The sequence below is a fragment of the Saccopteryx leptura genome, chromosome 11, assembly GCF_036850995.1.
Source record: "Saccopteryx leptura isolate mSacLep1 chromosome 11, mSacLep1_pri_phased_curated, whole genome shotgun sequence".
Lineage (NCBI taxonomy): Eukaryota > Metazoa > Chordata > Mammalia > Chiroptera > Emballonuridae > Saccopteryx > Saccopteryx leptura.
This window is the reverse complement of record NC_089513.1, coordinates 79619479-79638514: the sequence shown is the minus strand read 5'-3', so window position 1 is coordinate 79638514 and position 19036 is coordinate 79619479. Positions and strand designations below refer to the sequence as shown.

At 54.5% G+C, this 19036-nt stretch overlaps 1 protein-coding gene across 4 annotated transcripts in view; it reads right to left on the bottom strand.

Moving 5' to 3' along the window:
• CARMIL1 (capping protein regulator and myosin 1 linker 1) overlaps positions 1–19036 on the bottom strand; it is a 213781-nt gene that overhangs the window by 99925 nt on the left and 94820 nt on the right. For all 4 annotated transcript variants that reach the window (XM_066352268.1, XM_066352272.1, XM_066352270.1 and 1 more), the window contains exons 9-13: positions 15656–15731; positions 13909–13997; positions 12746–12840; positions 8861–8947; positions 1620–1723 (exon numbers count right to left, since the gene is read on the bottom strand). In XM_066352268.1, the coding sequence (XP_066208365.1) occupies positions 1620–1723; positions 8861–8947; positions 12746–12840; positions 13909–13997; positions 15656–15731 (451 nt within the window). The remainder of the gene's footprint in view (positions 1–1619; positions 1724–8860; positions 8948–12745; positions 12841–13908; positions 13998–15655; positions 15732–19036) is intronic.

The following is a 19036-nucleotide window of genomic DNA, read 5'->3' as shown; positions in this document are numbered from 1 at the left end:
ACACCGCAGGAGAACTGGACAGAGACTAGCCCGGACACACCGCAGGAGAACCGGACAGAGACTAGCCCGGACACACCGCAGGAGAACCGGACAGAGACGAGCCCGGACACACCGCAGGAGAACCGGACAGAGACTAGCCCGGACACACCGCAGGAGAACCGGACAGAGACTAGTCCGGACACACCGCAGGAGAACCGGACAGAGACTAGCCTGGACACACCGCAGGGGAACTGGACAGAGACTAGCCCGGACACACCGCAGGAGAACCGGACAGACGCACCACAGACGGCACTACGAAAGCTCTCAGAAAGCCTCCTGCTCTCTCCCTCACTACCACGCAGATCTCTGCTGCTGCGGCTTTGCCGGCCCGGTTGTCACTCCCGGCCACCGGCGGGGGGAGCTCTCCTGGCCTCCAGCAGTGACCAGTCACGGCTTGCCGGGGGGACACCTGGAAGAGGCAGGCCCCTGCAGTGAGTCCTCCCTGCACTCGCCCTCACCGCAGGCCTGACCACTCCCCTGCAGGACACCGTCCTGGCCCCAACGTCAGCGGTCACTATCTAACCTTTCAGAGTGACACCACCCTCTGCCCCTCTGGGGTGTCCCTCGTGTTTTGGTGATCTCACGCAGAACTGTGATCCTTTTGGGATGGAGCAGGTGAGTCCTCAGTGAAGGTGATGAGTAAAACTGGACAATGCCCTGGACAAACACGGCACTCCCCGAGTGACCCCACGTGGGGTGGGGCCACAGCAGAGCCGCAGAGAGCAGGGCGCACCACTGCCCGCCCCGCCAAGGAGAGGAGGCCGTCAGAAACACGGAGACGGGTTGGAGTCTCCCCACCCCATTAACCCGTGGGGCTCGCTGAGGTCCTTCGGAGAGGCCGCCCCTGCCGTGGGCCCTCCCGCTAAGAAAGCATCTCTTCTCCAGGCTGTGACCAGAGGGGACCCCGGCACATCTGACAGTGAGATCACCCCTCGTTCCCGGGATCGTAATTTCTGCCAATGAGATCACCCCTCGTTCCTGGGATAGTAATTTCTGCCAGACTGCTTGCATTCCGGACTCAGCTGCGTGTACAGCTGTGCTCTCGTCGGGGAAAGCGTGTCCCTGCAGGCGACCCCTACGCCTCCCCTCTCCCCGCTGTGTCTGGGCAGCTCAGGACTCCCCGTTTCCCCCGACACCCCCTTTCAGCTGCAGACGACACGCAGAAGCCCCCAGCGGCCCCACAGCATTACTCCACGATGCCCTGACTCAGTTCACCTCTCCGATCCCCCCTGTCGGGCAACCTTAACAGATGCAGCGGTGTTTTCCAACCAAGGAAAAGAATTCCTTCAAAAGAAGTTGTTTCCAAAAAAGAACTTTAACTTCAGCAACATTACATGACAAAAAGAAAATGTGACAGGCCACATCCCATAGACAAAGAGCTAGGGGACAGGCCCCACCCAACGAAGGCAGGCTCTGAGACTTTCTCTAGAACAATTCCTGGGCGTGTAACGGGATGAGTCTAAGGCCTCGTGAGACAGGGAGGGGCAGGGGGTGAGTCAGCCCGCCCGCCCGCCGTGGTTAGAAATCTTGCCAGGCTCAGCAAACGCAGCTTCCGCGGAAGGGGCACGAGGGGGTCCTACCGAGAGGTCGTCTCCGCGAAGGGCGTTCCCTGAGAGGTCGAGGTGGGCGAGGGTGGTGGCGGTCAGCGGGTTGGCACTGAGGGACTGGGAGAGGCTGTTCACCCCTGAAACAGTGAGAAGATCCGGTCAGCGGGTTGGCACTGAGGGACTGGGAGAGGCTGTTCACCCCTGAAACAGTGAGAAGATCCGGCTCAGTTTTCAGCCCAGGTGACAGGAGGTTTGTGGGTTTTCATAACGGCCAGGGGTCCCCACCACACTGCGGGAATGAGGCTAACTGTAAGCACCGTCCCCCCCAAAAATGGTAGCTGCAGGGGTGTCTTCTGGACGCCCCTCAGGAGAGAGAGGTTGGTCACACACACACAGCCAAGCCACTGAGCAGAAGACCCCCACTTCACTGTATCCCATTTCTTCCGACCGGAATGGACCGGATTTTACTTTGAAGTCTTAGGGCCATGCAGACAATGGGAGTATTTCTATCCTTCTGTTAATCCTGTCGGGGGTGGGAGGAGGTTTGAGGCTCAGTGTGCGGTGGTTGATGATGTAGGCAGGTGCCAACGCAGATACCTGAAGCCACGTAAAGACTCGGGCGTTCACAAATTCAGGGCCCCACCTAACGTGGAGAGCCCCGGTCGAGACTTTGACAGGGATGGATTTCACAGAGAGAGTGACCTGTGCCCAGTGTGAAAAGCAATCAAAGGGCACCCCCACTGGCAATACTCTGCACGCTGTGTACCCAAATAACACCAGAGCTCACGTCAGAGTCAACGGAACAAACTGGTAACACCGCCTCAGGAGACCAAGGACGAGCACGTACGAGGGGCAAGGCGGTCCTGTGTGGGGGAGCCATGTCCGGGGTGGGGCGGTCCTGTGTAGGGGGAGCCATGTCCGGGGCGGGGCGGTCCTGTGTGGGGGAGCCATGTCCGGGGTGGGGCGGTCCTGTGTAGGGGGAGCCATGTCCGGGGCGGGGAGGGACAGGTCAGCAAGCTGGGCCAGGTGGCTTGGCAACAGGCCACTTCTTGTCACAGGCAGCACAGGCTCTCGGCAGAGTGTTCTTACGAAAACTCTGAGATTCTCATTGCATGTTTCAGGAACACGGCTATTTCTAAATTGAATGCACTTTTATAAATTCTTTTGTTTTTCTAATTTTTCAGTGATGTTCTGAATATCCCAGGTGGCCCCTGAAGCGGGACAGGAAAGGGGGTCTATCCGCACGTGGACAGAGCCTCCACCGGGACAAGGAGCCAGGGCCAGGCCTGCTGGCGGGCACCAAAAACACTCAGAAAAGACCTGAGTGACGGTCACCGAGAACTGACTCCAGTGGGCGTCCGACAATCGTCAGAGCCACCCTCCAGGGTGAGCCCACAGCGGGACACGGAGAGAGGAGAGTGTAGAGAGAGGAGATGGGGGAGAGCGAGAAGTCACTCACTCAAGTTCAAGGAGGAATTTCTTGGCTATCAACTCCATCTTTATGAAGTGCTCATAAAATGTTTACGCCAGGATGGAGATCAGGGTTATGTAACTGAGACCCATTCTCTGCCCTCAGAAAGTTCAGAGACTGAACTCCAGGACGAAAAGTCAGAGCTACACCAGGGATGTTTATTCATTGCAACAGATCTTTATAGAGCATACAGGCATGGCTTCTGGGACCCAGGGACCACTACCTCCCCCTCTAACAACCAGTCCAGGAGACAGACAGCAGAATAACCAGTGAGGTCAGTACAATCACAGACGTAAGAAACTGAGCTGGGGCCCTGGCCAGTTGGCTCAGTGGTAGAGCATCGGCCTGGCGTGCAGGAGTCCCAGGTTCGATTCCCGGCCAGGGCACACAGGAGAAGCACCCATCTGCTTCTCCACCCCTCCCCCTCTCCTTCCTCTCTGTCTCTCTCTTCCCCTCCCGCAGCCGAGGCTCCATTGGAGCAAAGATGGCCCGGGCGCTGGGGATGGCTCCATGGCCTCTGCCTCAGGTGCTAGAGTGGCTCTGGATGCAACAGAGCAACACCCCAGATGGGCAGAGCATCCCCCTCTGGTGGGCTTGCCAGGTGGGTCCTGGTTGGGAGGCTGCAGAAGTCTGTCTCTCTGCCTCCCCTCCTCTCACCGAATTTAAAAAAAAGAAAAGAAAGAAACGGCCTGACCGTGAGGGAGGTAGAGAGTTAGTGAGTTTGGTTGGACAAAGAAACCTGTGATGGCCTGTTGAAGGCTTGCTCTCTGTAGGTAACATCTCTGACGGTATAAACAGTCAACCTCCGTCAGTCTGTCCCATTGCTAGTAAGTACCACTAACGTGTTCTGTAACAGAATATGGAAAACACCAGACTCTCATCAAGAAAATCATTTGTAAAAATCATTTCCTTAGTGAGGTAAAACACACCTTAGTAAGTGAGTTTCAAGAACGAACAGATCAAACTAGTCTCGAGAGCACACGCTCCTCAGAGGGTGGGGACGCGTGGCAATGGGTCAACATCTGCACAGGCTGCGGGGAGCCTCATGCGATCGGCCCAGCTCCGTGCTCCTCAACAGAACGAGGGTCACCCCCTCGTGAGCCCACACCCACGAGAGGCCCATGCCGATAGGCACATGAGCAGCAGGAAATCACAAAAAAATACAGCATGGAAAAAGATCAGGACCCTTCCAGCCCAAAGGAAAGCCAGAGTGCCAGGCCACACAGATCGGGCCGTCCCATGATCCCGGCCGGTTCCTCCAGGCCACACAGATCGGGCCGTCCCATGACCCCGGCCGGTTCCTCCAGGCCACACAGATCGGGCCGTCCCATGACCCCGGCCAGTTCCTCCAGGCCACACAGACCGGGCCGTCCCATGACCCCGGCCGGTCCCTCCAGGCCACACAGATCGGGCCGTCCCATGACCCCGGCCGGTCCCTCCAGGCCACACAGATCGGGCCGTCCCATGACCCCGGCCGGTCCCTCCAGGCCACACAGATCGGGCCGTCCCATGACCCCGGCCTGTCCCTCCAGGCCACACAGATCGGGCCGTCCCATGACCCCGGCCGGTCCCGCCGGCTGCCAGCGGAGGGGTTCCAGCTGGAGCGACCGGCAGCAGATGCCCGGCTGACGCAACCTGGCAGTCAGCGGGACACTCGCCAGACGTCCAGGGAACCATCGCTCCGCTAACATCTGAGGAAGAGCAATGGCCTGTGGAGACAGCGTGGACGTCATGGGGAGATTAAAAGACAAATCCTGCTCGAATTACGGAGCGAGGACCAGAGATGCTTTCCTAGGAAGAAAATACACGGGCTAGTCAACTCCAACGGAGGTTTAAAACATTACACCTTCCCCCGAGTTCTTTCCCATCTGCAAACCCCTCCGATCCTGGGACAGCCCGCAAGAATAATGCAAGTTCTTCCTTCTTAAAAAAAAAAAAAAAAAATCAGTTTTCTTGTAAAAACAACACTTTGAGATATACATTTTGAAATGGGCAACTTAAAATTCCGTGGGCCACATGTTGTAAACACACTAATTCTCACAGCACACGTTACCACAGGGACGGGGTCGATGCGGTGACCTTAATTTGTGAAGGGTGGCGAGAAGGTGTCCTCATGCACGGGGACACACACTGCGGACCCCCCCTGCCACCACACTCGGAGGGACAGGGACGCCAGTGAGGGGTGGCACTGCGGTGCTCGGAACCCACACCTGCCCTCGGGAGGAGGAGCGGCCACCGTGTCTCCCTGTTTGTGTCACAGCCATGGACAAATAAGTCAAAATAAATAAACATAACCCACTTTTAGCCTCACTCTTCAGAGAGGTAAGCCTATGGAGCACATGACAAATCGCTTGTATTTTTCATATGTGGAGAATTAATATAAGTTTTTAAAAATGTTAACAATGTAAGGCAAGTTAGAAAAATGGAAACTAGTAATTCCTCAAAAAAAAAAGCAAACAAATGACTAAGGAACGAGGGGTGGGGAATGACCGGAGCAATTTCAACAATTGAGCAATAACTGAAGAAACCAAAATTAACGTATCAGAGCGCTTGGGCTTATCAGCTTGATAAACAAGAAAAGAATAATAATAACCAGTGATGGTGGAAGTATAAAGGATTTGCACCAAATAGTCAGAGGGCACCTTGATGATAAATTTTTTTTTTCGAAAACTTTTTAAAAATGTGTCAACCCTTGGATCTCATCATTCTGCTCATAGGCATTTATCCCAAGTAAGAAATTAACGAATGTCCCGTCATTAGGTGAAAAACCATGCTTGCTTTGTTTGCATGACTGAAGAATTTACCGTTAAGAGATCACTGACATAAATCACGAAACATTTTCCGTGGGCTGGGACATCACGCAGACACTGGAAGTGAGCATGTGTTTGCTGACATAAAAAAAAACAATTTATAACGTGTGCGGGAAAGTCTATGAAATGTGCAGCATAGTATAATCCTATATATGCATTTGTGTGTGCGTGTGTATGTCTGTGTGTGTGCAGGTATGAGTATAAATAAACCATGACAGTATAAATAAAACAAAACAGCGTGGAGAGATGGCCAACAAATTGTCTAGTGACCATCTCATAATGGTTTGGTACTGACATTGCAAGTAATCTTTGATTCCTCCTTTATCTTTTTTTTTTTTTTAACAGAGACAGAGAGAGTCAGAGAGAGGGATAGATAGGGACAGACAGACAGAAACAGAGAGAGATGAGAAGCATCAATCATCAGTTTCTCGTTGCAGCTCCTTAGTTGTTCATTGATTGCTTTCTCACATGTGCCTTGACCGCGGGCCTTCAGCAGACCGAGTAACCCCTTGCTTGAGCCAGTGACCTTGGGTCCAAGCTGGTGAGCTTTTTGCTCAAGCCAGATGAGCCTGCACTCAAGCTGGTGACCTCAGGGTCTTGAACCTGGGTCCTCCGCATCCCAGTCCCACGCTCTATCCACTGCACCACCACCTGGTCAGGCCCTCCTCGATCTTTTTGAGTATCTTCTAAATCCTTACCACAAATATGTAATGCACTGATAATCATCAATATCAAAAAATGGTAAAAGTTACAGGTTTTCATGAAACTGATCTGCTGCGATACGACAGGGACGATGCAAAGGGAGGTGCTTGGCTCTCGGGTCCGGATGGCACAGGTACCAGGACAGACGACACCGACCTCCAGGGAGATCTTTCCCTTCGGAAATGGACTCGTAATGCCTTTATCTTAACCGTGTGCAGATGGAACCATGGGGCCTGTGGAGCTGACCCCACTTCATAGCCTTCCTCGTGTCACTGCGTGTTCACAATGGAGCATGAGTGGATGGACGTGAACGTGACGTCACCGAGGGACCACACTGTTGCACCAGCTCAGCCGTGACACGTGCGGTGAGAGCTCGCAACGAGCCAGGGACACAGCAAAGCCCTCCCCCCACAGAAACTCCCCGGCTGGGACTCAAAGAAAACACAGTAGGAAAACACCCTAAAGTAAAGACACAGGTGGGTGCGTGGGACACAGAGGAGCACCAGGCCCTGCAGTGTGCGGACAGCTGGCTGTCGGAGTGACCCAGAGGCTCCAGGTGACGTGGATGCTGAATCTGACAGAATAGATGCTGAATCAACCCAGGTCTGTGGGCAGAGACAGAGGCTGCTCCAGGCCAAAATGAAAGCAAATGTTTTAAAAATGCCAGCATAAGATGACGCTGATTGTGATCATGGTGGTGATGATGATGATAGTGATGGTGGTGATGGTAGGGGTGGGGGTGGTGATGGTGGGGGTGTGGTGATGGTGGGGGTGGTGGTGATGGTGGGGGTGGTGGTAATGATGGTGGGGGTGTGGTGATGGTGGGGGTGGTGGTGATGGTGGGGGTGGTGGTGATGGTGGGGGTGGTGGTAATGATGGTGGGGGTGTGGTGATGGTGGGGGTGGTGGTGATGGTGGGGGTGGTGGTGATGGTGGGGGTGGTGGTAATGATGGTGGGGGTGTGGTGATGGTGGGGGTGGTGGTGATGGTGGGGGTGGTGGTAATGATGGTGGGGGTGTGGTGATGGTGGGGGTGGTGGTAATGATGGTGGGGGTGTGGTGATGGTGGGGGTGGGGGTGGTGATGATAGTGATGATGATGGTGGTGGTGGTGGTGGTGATGGTGATGGTGGGGGTGGGGGTGGTGGTGGTGGTGGTGGTGGTGATGGTGATGGTGATGGTGGTGATGATGGTGATGGTGGTGATGGTGATGGTGGTGATGATGGTGATGATGATGGTGATGATGATGGTGATGGTGATGGTGGGGGTGGTGATGGTGATGGTGGGGGTGGGGGTGGTGGTGGTGGTGATGGTGGTAATGATGGTGGTGATGATGGTGGTGGTGGTGGTGATGGTGGTGGTGTGGTGATGGTGGGGGTGGGGGTGGTGATGGTGGTGGTGGTGGTGGTGGTGGTGGTGATGATGATGGTGTTGGTTATGGTGACGGTGGTGGCAGGGGCACTTTGTGCCAAAAATGACACTGTATGCAAATTAACTCATTGAACCCCACCAGCTGTGATGAAGCAGACACACATTCTCATCTTACCACTCAGGTGACTGAGGGACAAAGACTGAAAAGCATGTTCCCAGTGAGTGGAAGAGGCAGGACTCATCCCAAGGCCAACAGAGTGAGGACTGACAATCACTATGTACACTGCCCTCAAAAGACAGCAATACATTTAGGAAATGACAAGTGATTCGTTCAAGAACACCCACTGAACATCCACAACGGGCCAGGCCCTGTGCCAGGCGCCGAAGTTACAGGGGTCCCCAGGTTTGCAGGGAAGACACACTGTTTACACAACAGTACGAGACACGTGACCTAGAACTAACAACACAGAGGAAAGAGAAACGAACTCTGTTGAGGCCTCACGAGGACAGAGCACATCTCAGAAGGTGTGATTACCATGTGAGGGTTTTATAAAATACAATGACGCTCTCCCAAGATATTAAAGGGGGTGTGAAATAACAGAAAAAAGCTCTCGCCTCCAGTCCCTGGCAAACTTTCTAAGTGGAAAGACAGCCAGGAGCACGTGCTGTTCTGAGAGGCATCCTGGTGGGTGGCTTCTGGACAGGGTGGGTCACCAGACAGATCAAACCATGATTAGGAGCTTGGAATTTCCAGCCCCACCTCCATCTTCCAGAGAGGGGAGAGGGCTGGAAATGGAGTGAATAACTGATCGTGCCTCCATGACTGAGTAATAATTCTAACTACATATTTAAGGTAGCAAGGTGTAGCAAAAATATTATAAAATACTATAGACATAAAGTTAAGTAAATAAGATATACTGTACCTTTAGGTGATAATGAGGTTTTAGATAAATTTAAATGCTTTAATCCCTTTGGGAGTTTGGCAAATTGAATACTTAGAGAGGACACACCTGAGGAAGAGAAAAAAAGCGACATTATGACAATTTCCAAGTTCTCAGAGTGGCATTTATTTTACAAGGCCTAAAGATTTGATTTAACCCTTTAAGTAGTACGAGTGTTCATGTACATCCTTGTGCCTCCTGACCATCCAGAGTACGATCATAACAAAATTTTTTTATTTTAAAAACATGTAAGGTAACATTTAAAAAAGGCAAATGTATGTTCTTCTTGTTTCCATCAATTGGTTATCAAACAAACATGATTGTAAGTTAATAAAACTGGAACTGGAACTAATTTCAGTTTTTGAAAAACAACTCACTCCCGGGGGTCAGCGAGCATGAAAAAACTCACTACTCAGAAGGTTAATTCTAATCCGAGGGGACATTTTTTCTTTCTAAGGTCAGCCCTTGTTTTCTAATCATCCACCATCAGACCTCCGTTTCTTTCTGTCGTGTTTATAGGGCAGGAGAAAAAGAAAGTTGTTTAAGCGTAACACCATCAAAACTTTACCATTAGAAATGCTTTTCTTTGGATCAAGTACCCACTCTCCTCCTCGTCCTAGTTCAAATGGAAACACGCTCGGGAAGAGCGATATAACTGTGCCCCCCTTTTCTCTTTAAACCGAGTCTTAACGCGTCGAACAGGCTTCTGGGTAGCAGACGCATGTCAAGAAAAACAGTGTACTATTACTAACTATTCAGAGAACAGCTCTGCTTTTAGCAGACAAATATGGATTGACAATCATTGGACTAAATAATGTTAAACAGGTGTTTTTTAAATTTTTTTAAAGACTTTATTCCATTTTCAGTGAGGAGAGAGAGAGAGGGAAGAGGGAGAGAGAGAGAGAGAAGGAAAGAGGGAGAGAGAGAGAGAGAAGAGGGAGAGAGAGAGAGAGAAGGAAAGAGAGAGAGAGAGAGAAGGGGGAGGAGCAGGAAACATCCACTCCCATATGTGCCTTGACCGGGCATGCCCAAGGTTTCAAACCTATGACCTCAGTGTTCCAAGTCGATGCTTGATACCACTGCGCCACCACTGGTCAGGCCTTAAACAGGGTTTTAATCCAAGTATTTCCAGAGATTTGAATATGCTGACCCATGTTTTGAATTGCAAAGAGGGGGCACTACCACCCGCGATGCCCAAGTCCCCACGTCGCACACCCTCCCCGGCCTCGACTGCGACTGCAGCCCCCACCACGTGGAGACCAGCCCCTCGCTGTGGTTCAAGAGTGTGTCTCCCTAACAACTAGTGTCCCTCCTGGTCGGCTGTCCTGATTCCACCTCCCAGGACCTGCCTCCAACAACCAGCGGCCACCTCCTGTCAGCAGACAACGTGCTCGAGTCCCGCTCGTCGTAAAAACAAAACCGACACGGCCTTCCCGTCTCCGAAAGGTGACCTGGGTGGGCTCCTCCTCGTGGTGTCCGAGCACTAGAGAGGACGCTGGCTTCCCTAGAGACATGACTGCACCCCGAGAAGCTCCTGACCCAGGGCTGCGCCCCTGTGGTCTCCAGCCGCCCGGGGGTCCAGTCTCCAGCCCAACCTTCCCTTAGACACGCTGCTCCTGCAACGTCAGCTGGAACCCACATGGGCACCCTTGTCAGCGAAAAACAAGAAGCTGGTGAGGGTCTCGGTCAGCTCTGTCCAATAATTATTCCTCCTCACACATGTGACATTCCATAACAAAAGGCCCTGGCTCAATGTTGCGGGAAAACATGTGCAATGGAGAACGGAAACATAACATTCCCTCTGCAAATGAAGCTATTTCTTCTTAATGCCCACCCATCAGCATCTTCCCACCTGAGCACTCACAGGCCCAGGGTCCCCCCCCTTCCAGACCTCCGGCTCTTCCCTCCACCCAGGGGACCACCCAGGGTCCCCCTTCCTGACCTCTGGCTCATCCCTCCACCCAGGGGACCACCCAGGGTCCCCCTTCCAGACCTCCGCTCTTCCCTCCACTCAGGGGACCACCCAGGGACCACCCAGGGCCCCCCTTCCAGACCTCTGGCTCTTCCCTCCGCCCAGGGTCCCCCTTCCAGGCCTCCGCTCTTCCCTCCACTCAGGGGACCACCCAGGGACCACCCAGGGTCCCCCTTCCAGACCTCCGCTCTTCCCTCCACCCAGGGGACCACCCAGGGTCCCCCTTCCAGACCTCCGCTCTTCCCTCCACCCAGGGGACCACCCAGGGCCCCCCTTCCAGACCTCCGGCTCTTCCCTCCACCCAGGGGACCACCCAGGGTCCCCCTTCCAGACCTCTGGCTCATCCCTCCACCCAGGGGACCACTGTCGGCAGAGCCTCCCTGTGCCTGGTCCCTACCTCTCATCCCTCCCGTCTCCCAACGCTCACCTTCCACCCCTCAACTCGTGTGAATGTGAACAGCTGTCTGTGGTTGGCCGGAGTGTACGATGGCGCCTGGGATGCCCGCCCCCTGGTACGCACACCCTGTACATGCCCCCTCGAGGGTGCGGGGTGAACGGCTACCTAGGATGGGATGTCACTGACCGATCAGGTTACTGATCAGTTGACACTGGGTTCGTCAAAAGGGAGCGCGTCCGGGAGGGCCTGACCCAATCAGGGGCTCTGTCTAAAAAATCGTAAAGCATCAGAGGGGTGAGGTCCTGCTGGCCTTGGGAATGACATCCAGCAGCACGTGTGAGAGGACAGGCCACCCAGGCCACCCGGCAGGGCCTGGGAGCCAGCTAGCAGATGGTGGCCTCGGTCCTGGAGCCCCAAGGGGCTTTGCTCTGCCCAGCCAGAACGCTGGAGCAGAAGCCTGGGACACAGACGAGATCACAGCCCGAGGACAGCCGGACTGCGGCCTTGGGGAGACAGAGCGGAGACTCTCGCCAACCCGAACCCAGACTGCCGGCTGACCCAGCGAACCGTGAGACTGCCAGACTGCCGGCTGACCCAGCGAACCGTGAGACTGCCAGACTGCCGGCTGACCCAGCGAACCGTGAGACTGCCAGACTGCCGGCTGACCCAGCGAACCGTGAGACTGCCAGACTGCCGGCTGACCCAGCGAACCGTGAGACTGCCAGACTGCCGGCTGACCCAGCGAACCGTGAGACTGCCAGACTGCCGGCTGACCCAGCGAACCGTGAGACTGCCAGACTGCCGGCTGACCCAGCGAACCGTGAGACTGCCAGACTGCCGGCTGACCCAGCGAACCGTGAGACTGCCAGACTGCCGGCTGACCCAGCGAACCGTGAGACTGCCAGACTGCCGGCTGACCCAGCGAACCGTGAGACTGCCAGACTGCCGGCTGACCCAGCGAACCGTGAGACTGCCAGACTGCCGGCTGACCCAGCGAACCGTGAGACTGCCAGACTGCCGGCTGACCCAGCGAACCGTGAGACTGCCAGACTGCCGGCTGACCCAGAGAACCGTGAGACTGCCAGACTGCCGGCTGACCCAGCGAACCGTGAGACTGCCAGACTGCCGGCTGACCCAGCGAACCGTGAGACTGCCAGACTGCCGGCTGACCCAGCGAACCGTGAGACTGCCAGTCGGAGTCGTTTCAAGCTGCCGGGTTCACGGTCACTTGTTATTGGCGTGACAAAGGAACGGATACGGTCGCTTAAAGATACCGTCTTCCTTTCCGTCGGCACCACTTCAGAACCAGTTCATCACGACAGAACTTCAGCACAAAGATTTCCATCAAAGGGCAGGAGGAACCAGAGCCAACAGGAGCAAAAGCCACGCTCCTGACGTGATGAGAGCCCAGCGGGCTCTGCCCTCCGGGCTGGGCCGAGTGAACACCCTGACCCGCCCCCGGTCGGGCAGCAGGGGTCAGAGGTGCTGCCTACGGTACCTCGGTCCTCCAGGGGGTTGCCAGCAAGGTTGATCGTGTGCAGTCCTGAGCTGGGGTTATGCGCCAGGGCACTGGCCAATTTCTGTGCAAAGTCCCTGCAAATAAGCACAACAGTGAGATCGGGGAACACGGAACACAGAACTGCTCAAACACACGCAGCTAGACAGCCAGAGGGAAGCCACAGAGAGAGAGAGGAGCCTTCTTCCCTGTTCACTGATCACATTCGTTAGCGCCCCATCTGTCCCCCCACGGGCATAAATCCTCCTCAGAGAGCCTGTTAGGTCACAGCCGAACACGGTTCATTGTGATGAGCCAAAACCTCATTCAGAAGCAGGAAGGAAATACGTAATTTCCCTGTTGAAGACAGGACACCTTTCAGGATGCTGTCGATAGTGCTGGTGGCCCCTCCGTGCCTCAGAGCACTGCTCAAAAGTGCAAACCTGCCCGCTCTAACGACTGGGCTTCAAGGCTGCGATTGTTAGCACCGCATTTTAACAAAAAATCACCACCACTGCCTTAGGTGTGTCTAACTTAAGACAACGCACTGAGCGCTGTGACTGCGAGACTGCAGGTCTTGGTTCTAGCGATTCGAGCTCTACTGCGCACCACGTGGGCTCGAGGGGAAGACCACGTAAGTGTGAGTCTGAAACGGGAGGCAAACGGCTAAAATGGGGCAAAGCAAGGTAGTCAGACGATAGGCCGTCACGATGACCACCGTCGGTGACACTGATAAAAGCTAGCGCAGTCCCTAGAACAGGGAAGACACCTTCCTGAGCACTTTACGTCAACTGCTTCATTTACCCTCAGAACTGTAATCTTAGGAAGGAAGGTGCTCATCTTATGTCCATTTCAAAGATGAATAGACTGCGGCTCAGAGAGCTGAAACCACCTGCCCGCGGCCACAAAACGCCAGGTTCAAGGGTCCGTGCCCTCGACCTCTACACCAAGCACCGTCAAAAACATCCCACGACACAACAACAAAGGGTGTTATAATATCCATGATCTTTGTGTTGATGACAGGGATCCCAGGAACTTTTGTAAGAAGGGAAGACGTGATATTCTATATGTGAGCCTGCCTTTTTTTTTTTAACTGTATACTCATTTTAGAGGAGGTGGCAAGAAGTCCTAAAGCAACACACTCACATATGCAGGAAAATACTCACGTTCTAAGTCCAGCGTTTTCCAACACCAATTCTTCCAGGCGACTGGACCTACTCACCACCCTCAAGATCTGTTCACAGACATCAGCGGACTGCAAAAGAGCACACCCTTTAACGGCCACGCGTCTAAAGCCACGCTCACGGCACTGTCACGACCTATGCAGACGTGACACTGTAATTTAATCAGTCATTCATTCATGCATTCATTCAACACACCTGGACAGAGCATCCCCTACCATGTACCATCATGATGAGGGTCCTGGGGGTGCAATGACATGAAGGACAAAGTCTCTGCCGTCTGGAGTGCACCATCCAGCAGGGAACCAGACAAGGAAACATACAGCTTATGACAGAACTAGAAAGCCCGGCGGTCATATGAAATGACCGCTGTTTGGGTCATGCTCTGGGCACCCAGGTGCATCTCCCCTCGTCTTGGGAAAACCAAAAGGAATCCCTATAAAAAGTGATGAGCAAAACTGAGAGTAAAGACTAAATGGTAGTGATAAGGGCAGGGATGATGGTGGTGATGATGGTGGTGGTGATGGTGGTGATGATGGTGGTGGTGGTGATGGTGGTGATGGTGGTGATGGTGATGATAGTGATGATGGTGATGGTGGTGATGATGGTGATGGTGGTGATGATGGTGATGATGGTGATGATAGTGATGATGGTGATGATGGTGATGATGGTGGTGATGGTGGTGATGGTGGTGATGATGGTGATGGTGGTGATAGTGGTGATGATGGTGATGATGATGGTGATGATGGTGATGATAGTGATGATGGTGATGATAGTGATGATGGTGATGGTGGTGGTGATGATGGTGGTGATGGTGGTGATGGTGATGATGGTGATAGTGGTGATGATGGTGATGGTGGTGATGGTGATGATAGTGATTGATGATAGTGATGATGGTGATGATGGTGATGGTGGTGATGATGGTGATGATGGTGATTGATGATAGTGATGATGGTGGTGATGATGGTGATGGTGGTGATGATGGTGATTGATGATAGTGATGATGGTGGTGATGATGGTGATGGTGGTGATGGTGGTGATGGTGGTGATGATGGTGATTGATGATAGTGATGATGGTGGTGATGATGGTGATGGTGGTGATGATGGTGATGATGGTGATTGATGATAGTGATGATGGTGGTGATGATGGTGATGGTGGTGATGATGGTGATGATGGTGATGGTAATGACTATGTCAGAATTTCTATATGTTTTTGATACATATCTCAGTACTTGCCAAGTAGTTATACTGCTATGTCCCCTCATTCATTCAACAAACTAACTTGACACTCATTTATTAAATCAATTTTAACTGAGCAGCTATTATGAGCTGCATGCTCTGATAAGCCCTGGGTAGCAATGAATAAGACATGAGCTCCGAATTGCTCCCAGTAACGGGTATGCCGGAATCCGGGGGCTCTGAAGGTCAAGTAATCCATCTGAGGTCACACGGCCATATAATAAAGAGTCGGGACCTAAGTGCCCTTCGGGCATCACCTAAATTGCCTGACGCAGCTGAAAATACCAGGAGGTGATGTCCAAAGCATCTCATGTCACAAACTTTAGAAAGCGTCACAAAGATTGTTAATAGAAAAATATCTTCCACAGAAATAACACATATGCAGCTCGCCGGTGTAACAGAAAAACAAGTTTTCTTATAATTATCCGGTTTTTTGAAACCCAGCCCAGCTGAGCACCACCTGGCACCACCGGGCACGTCCTCAGGCACTCACCAGCCGCAGGTCCTTGGAGGAGAGCTTCGTGAACCACTGGTTGTACTCCAGAGCGGCGATGATCGGTATGAGGTCCCTAGAAGCAGAGGTGACAAGATACACAAACGCGCTCTTTCCACAGCCACGACCCAGGACGTCCACGTTCACGCGTGGAGTTCTATTATTTCTGCACAAACACAACATCCGGCTACCACTACTTCAACCGCGAGACGGCGACGATGAAGTTCAGGAAGATGTGAGCAGAATTCCTACAAGTTCAAGTTCGATCACCTGAAGGGAGGCGCGTTCCCGTTTCCCAAGGGGAGGCTGGTCGCCGTGTTCGTCTAGAGAACCTCGCATCCTAAGAGAAACTGGACGTCTGACTCCACACTGAAGCCTTACCTCATTGGACCGCTCACTGCCAAGTTCTTCAACCACCACGTAGGTCGTATGCGCCCTAGTCAGAGGGCTTCTATGCAAGCCGGTGTCTAGTCTGATCATAAGTGACATCGGGTGGGTCCCCAGAGCTCAGCAAGCGTCCTACAACCATCTGGCACTCCCTTGCTGTTCTCGCTACTGATCATATTCACGAGACCGGCCATGAGTCCTACGGTTCGCACAAGCTCTGCAGACAAGGAGGGAGTATTCGCAACTGAGACCTGACGCCAATCTACGTATTTCTCCAGCCAGATCCCGGACCCCCTGGCCTCTTAACTCAGGCTCAAGCCAGAAAGCAGACGCTCGCCACCCACCAAACACCCGCGTGTTTTCACTGACAGAATGGCCTTCTCTGCCGGGTCCAGCTACGAACGTCCGTGCGTCCCTCAGCGCCCACGTCACAGCCTCTGCCGTGCCAGGTCCCCCGGGGCCCCCACCCGGCACACAGCTTGCATCTCCATTCAGCCTCTGTCTCAGTCCGTCCTGCACTCAGTCTGCTGCTTCAACACCTGCCCCCTCCGCCCCAGGCGGCCCGTGCTCTGAAAACCACGTCTCTGCTTCGGGCTTGTGGCTTTGGTGAGGCCACGATCTGTTTTCTATCCTCAGGGCCTGACACGTAGCCAAGACTCAAAATTTTTTACTGAAACAGAAAAAGAAAGGCAGAAAGTGGAAAGACAGCTGAGAAATAAATCATTATGTCATCGCTTCTGGGCGCCGGGCCCCGGCCTCGACCGTCTCGTGGAAACCTCAAGGTGACCTCGGAGGGGTCACGGCGTACACCTCACAGATGGAGAAAGAGAGCTGAGGGACACGCAGTGACAGGAGGCACAGGGACAGAGCCTCAACGGGCCCCGACGGGCCCCACGAGGCAGCACCAGAGCCCGTGCAGAAAACCCTGCACAGGAGGCACAGGGACAGAGCCTCAGCGGGCCCCGGACGGGCCCCACGAGGCAGCACCAGAGCCCGTGCAGAAAACCCTGCACAGGAGGCACAGGGACAGAGCCTCAGCGGGCCCCGGACGGGCCCCACGAGGCAGCACCAGAGCCCGTGCAGAAAACCCTGCACAGGAGGCACAGGGACAGAGCCTCAACGGGCCCCCGACGGGCCCCACGAGGCAGCACCAGAGCCCGTGCAGAAAACCCTGCACAGGAGGCACAGGGACAGAGCCTCAACGGGCCCCCGACGGGCCCCACGAGGCAGCACCAGAGCCCGTGCAGAAAACCCTGCACAGGAGGCACAGGGACAGAGCCTCAACGGGCCCCCGACGGGCCCCACGAGGCAGCACCAGAGCCCGTGCAGAAAACCCTGCACAGGAGGCACAGGGACAGAGCCTCGACGGGCCCCGGACGTGCCCCACGAGGCAGCACCAGAGCCCGTGCAGAAAACCCTGCACAGGAGGCAGCGGTCTCGGTCGTGGGGTCCCACACACCACTTCCTCCCAAAACACCTCTTCACTGGCTTCGCCGGAGGTTTAGATGAAGTTTCAGATTCAGAAACAAGCTCAGCGACTATTTCCGCAGCGGCCTGCGGTCTTCACGTTCCTGCTCTCCGTCTCCGCTGACCCCGGGCTCGGCCAGGTCTCAGCCGCCCCCCCCCCCCCGGGGCCTCAGAACCAGTCCTGGCTTCTCCGGGGGGAGAAGGGGAAAGCGCGATGGAGAACCGAGTCACTTGAAGTTCTATCGGGAGAGGCAACGGGCTTTTTTCTTTAGCTAAGCGGTGACCACCGAGGCTGGCTCTACAATTCTCTGCATCCCGTACGCATCTTGACACTTCTTTCTCTAAGGAGACACGTACAGACGGCCCTAGCAGCACTGTTCACAGCAGTCATTAAACGAACCGAAACGTCAGCAGCAGAATGGATGAACCGTGGGGGTACTCGCATGTCGGAATACAGAACAGAATGAGACGCTGCAGCTACACGCAACAACACGCAACAACACGCAACACCGACTTCTCGGGCACCTCACGTCTCCACCACAGCAGACCAAGTATGCAGAGAGCATGTCAGCCAACACTGACGGGAGAGGTGAGGCCCGAACGGAGCGACATTCGGGGTCCCTAGAACCCCTTCCTCCGGGAACATCCCAGCCGAGAGCGTGTCGGCCAACACTGACGGGAGAGGTGAGGCCCGAACGGAGCGACATTCGGGGTCCCTAGAACCCGTTCCTCCGGGAACATCCCAGCCGCCGTGAGGGTAGGAGGCCAGGACCCTGCGGGCCAGGACCCGGGGGACTCGGACGTGCACAGAACAGACCGCCTCGCAGAGCCAGGAACCGCCCTCTCCGGCTGGGTCCCGCTTACACAGAAAACACACAGGAGGGTCCACCCTCCGTTCCTTGTCCGAGAGCTCCCTTTCCTGGCTGGCTTTCTGACGACACGAGCATCAGCGAGCACAGAAGCAAATCTCAGATAAAGACTCCGCTTGGCATGGACGTGGGCCTCCCGACCGCTGCGCTGACACCACAGGGCGATAGAGAACCCCGGGTGTCCCCGGAGGGGGTGGTCTGTGTGAACCAGAACCAGCTTTCTCAGGGCTGCGTGAAGGACTGCTGGGACCAATCACACAGTGCAGACAGGCTCACAAACCCCCTGCCCGTCACCTGGATGGACTTTCTCATAGAGGGAAGGGGTTTAGGACTTTCTGACGTCGGCCCCTGCTGCCTGCCATGCACCCCACTGTGGTTCGCTCTGATCCCCTAAGAGACTCTTAATTACCACGTGCCTCTGGGTGTGAAGAGTCAAGTTCACCTGAGGAGTGAGTGACAGCAGTTTGGGGAGCCCTGTCACCCGTGTTGGCAACACAGTCTTCTCTCAGACCTTTCCACGGGATACTGCTACCACCCCCTTAGAATGGGACGAAAGATACCGAAGGCTCCAAACCCAGAGGGAAGACCCAGTGTCAACAGTTTCAGAGCCACACGAAAGACTTGGTCTTCCCTTACACTGCGCCGAAGGCCCCTAGCC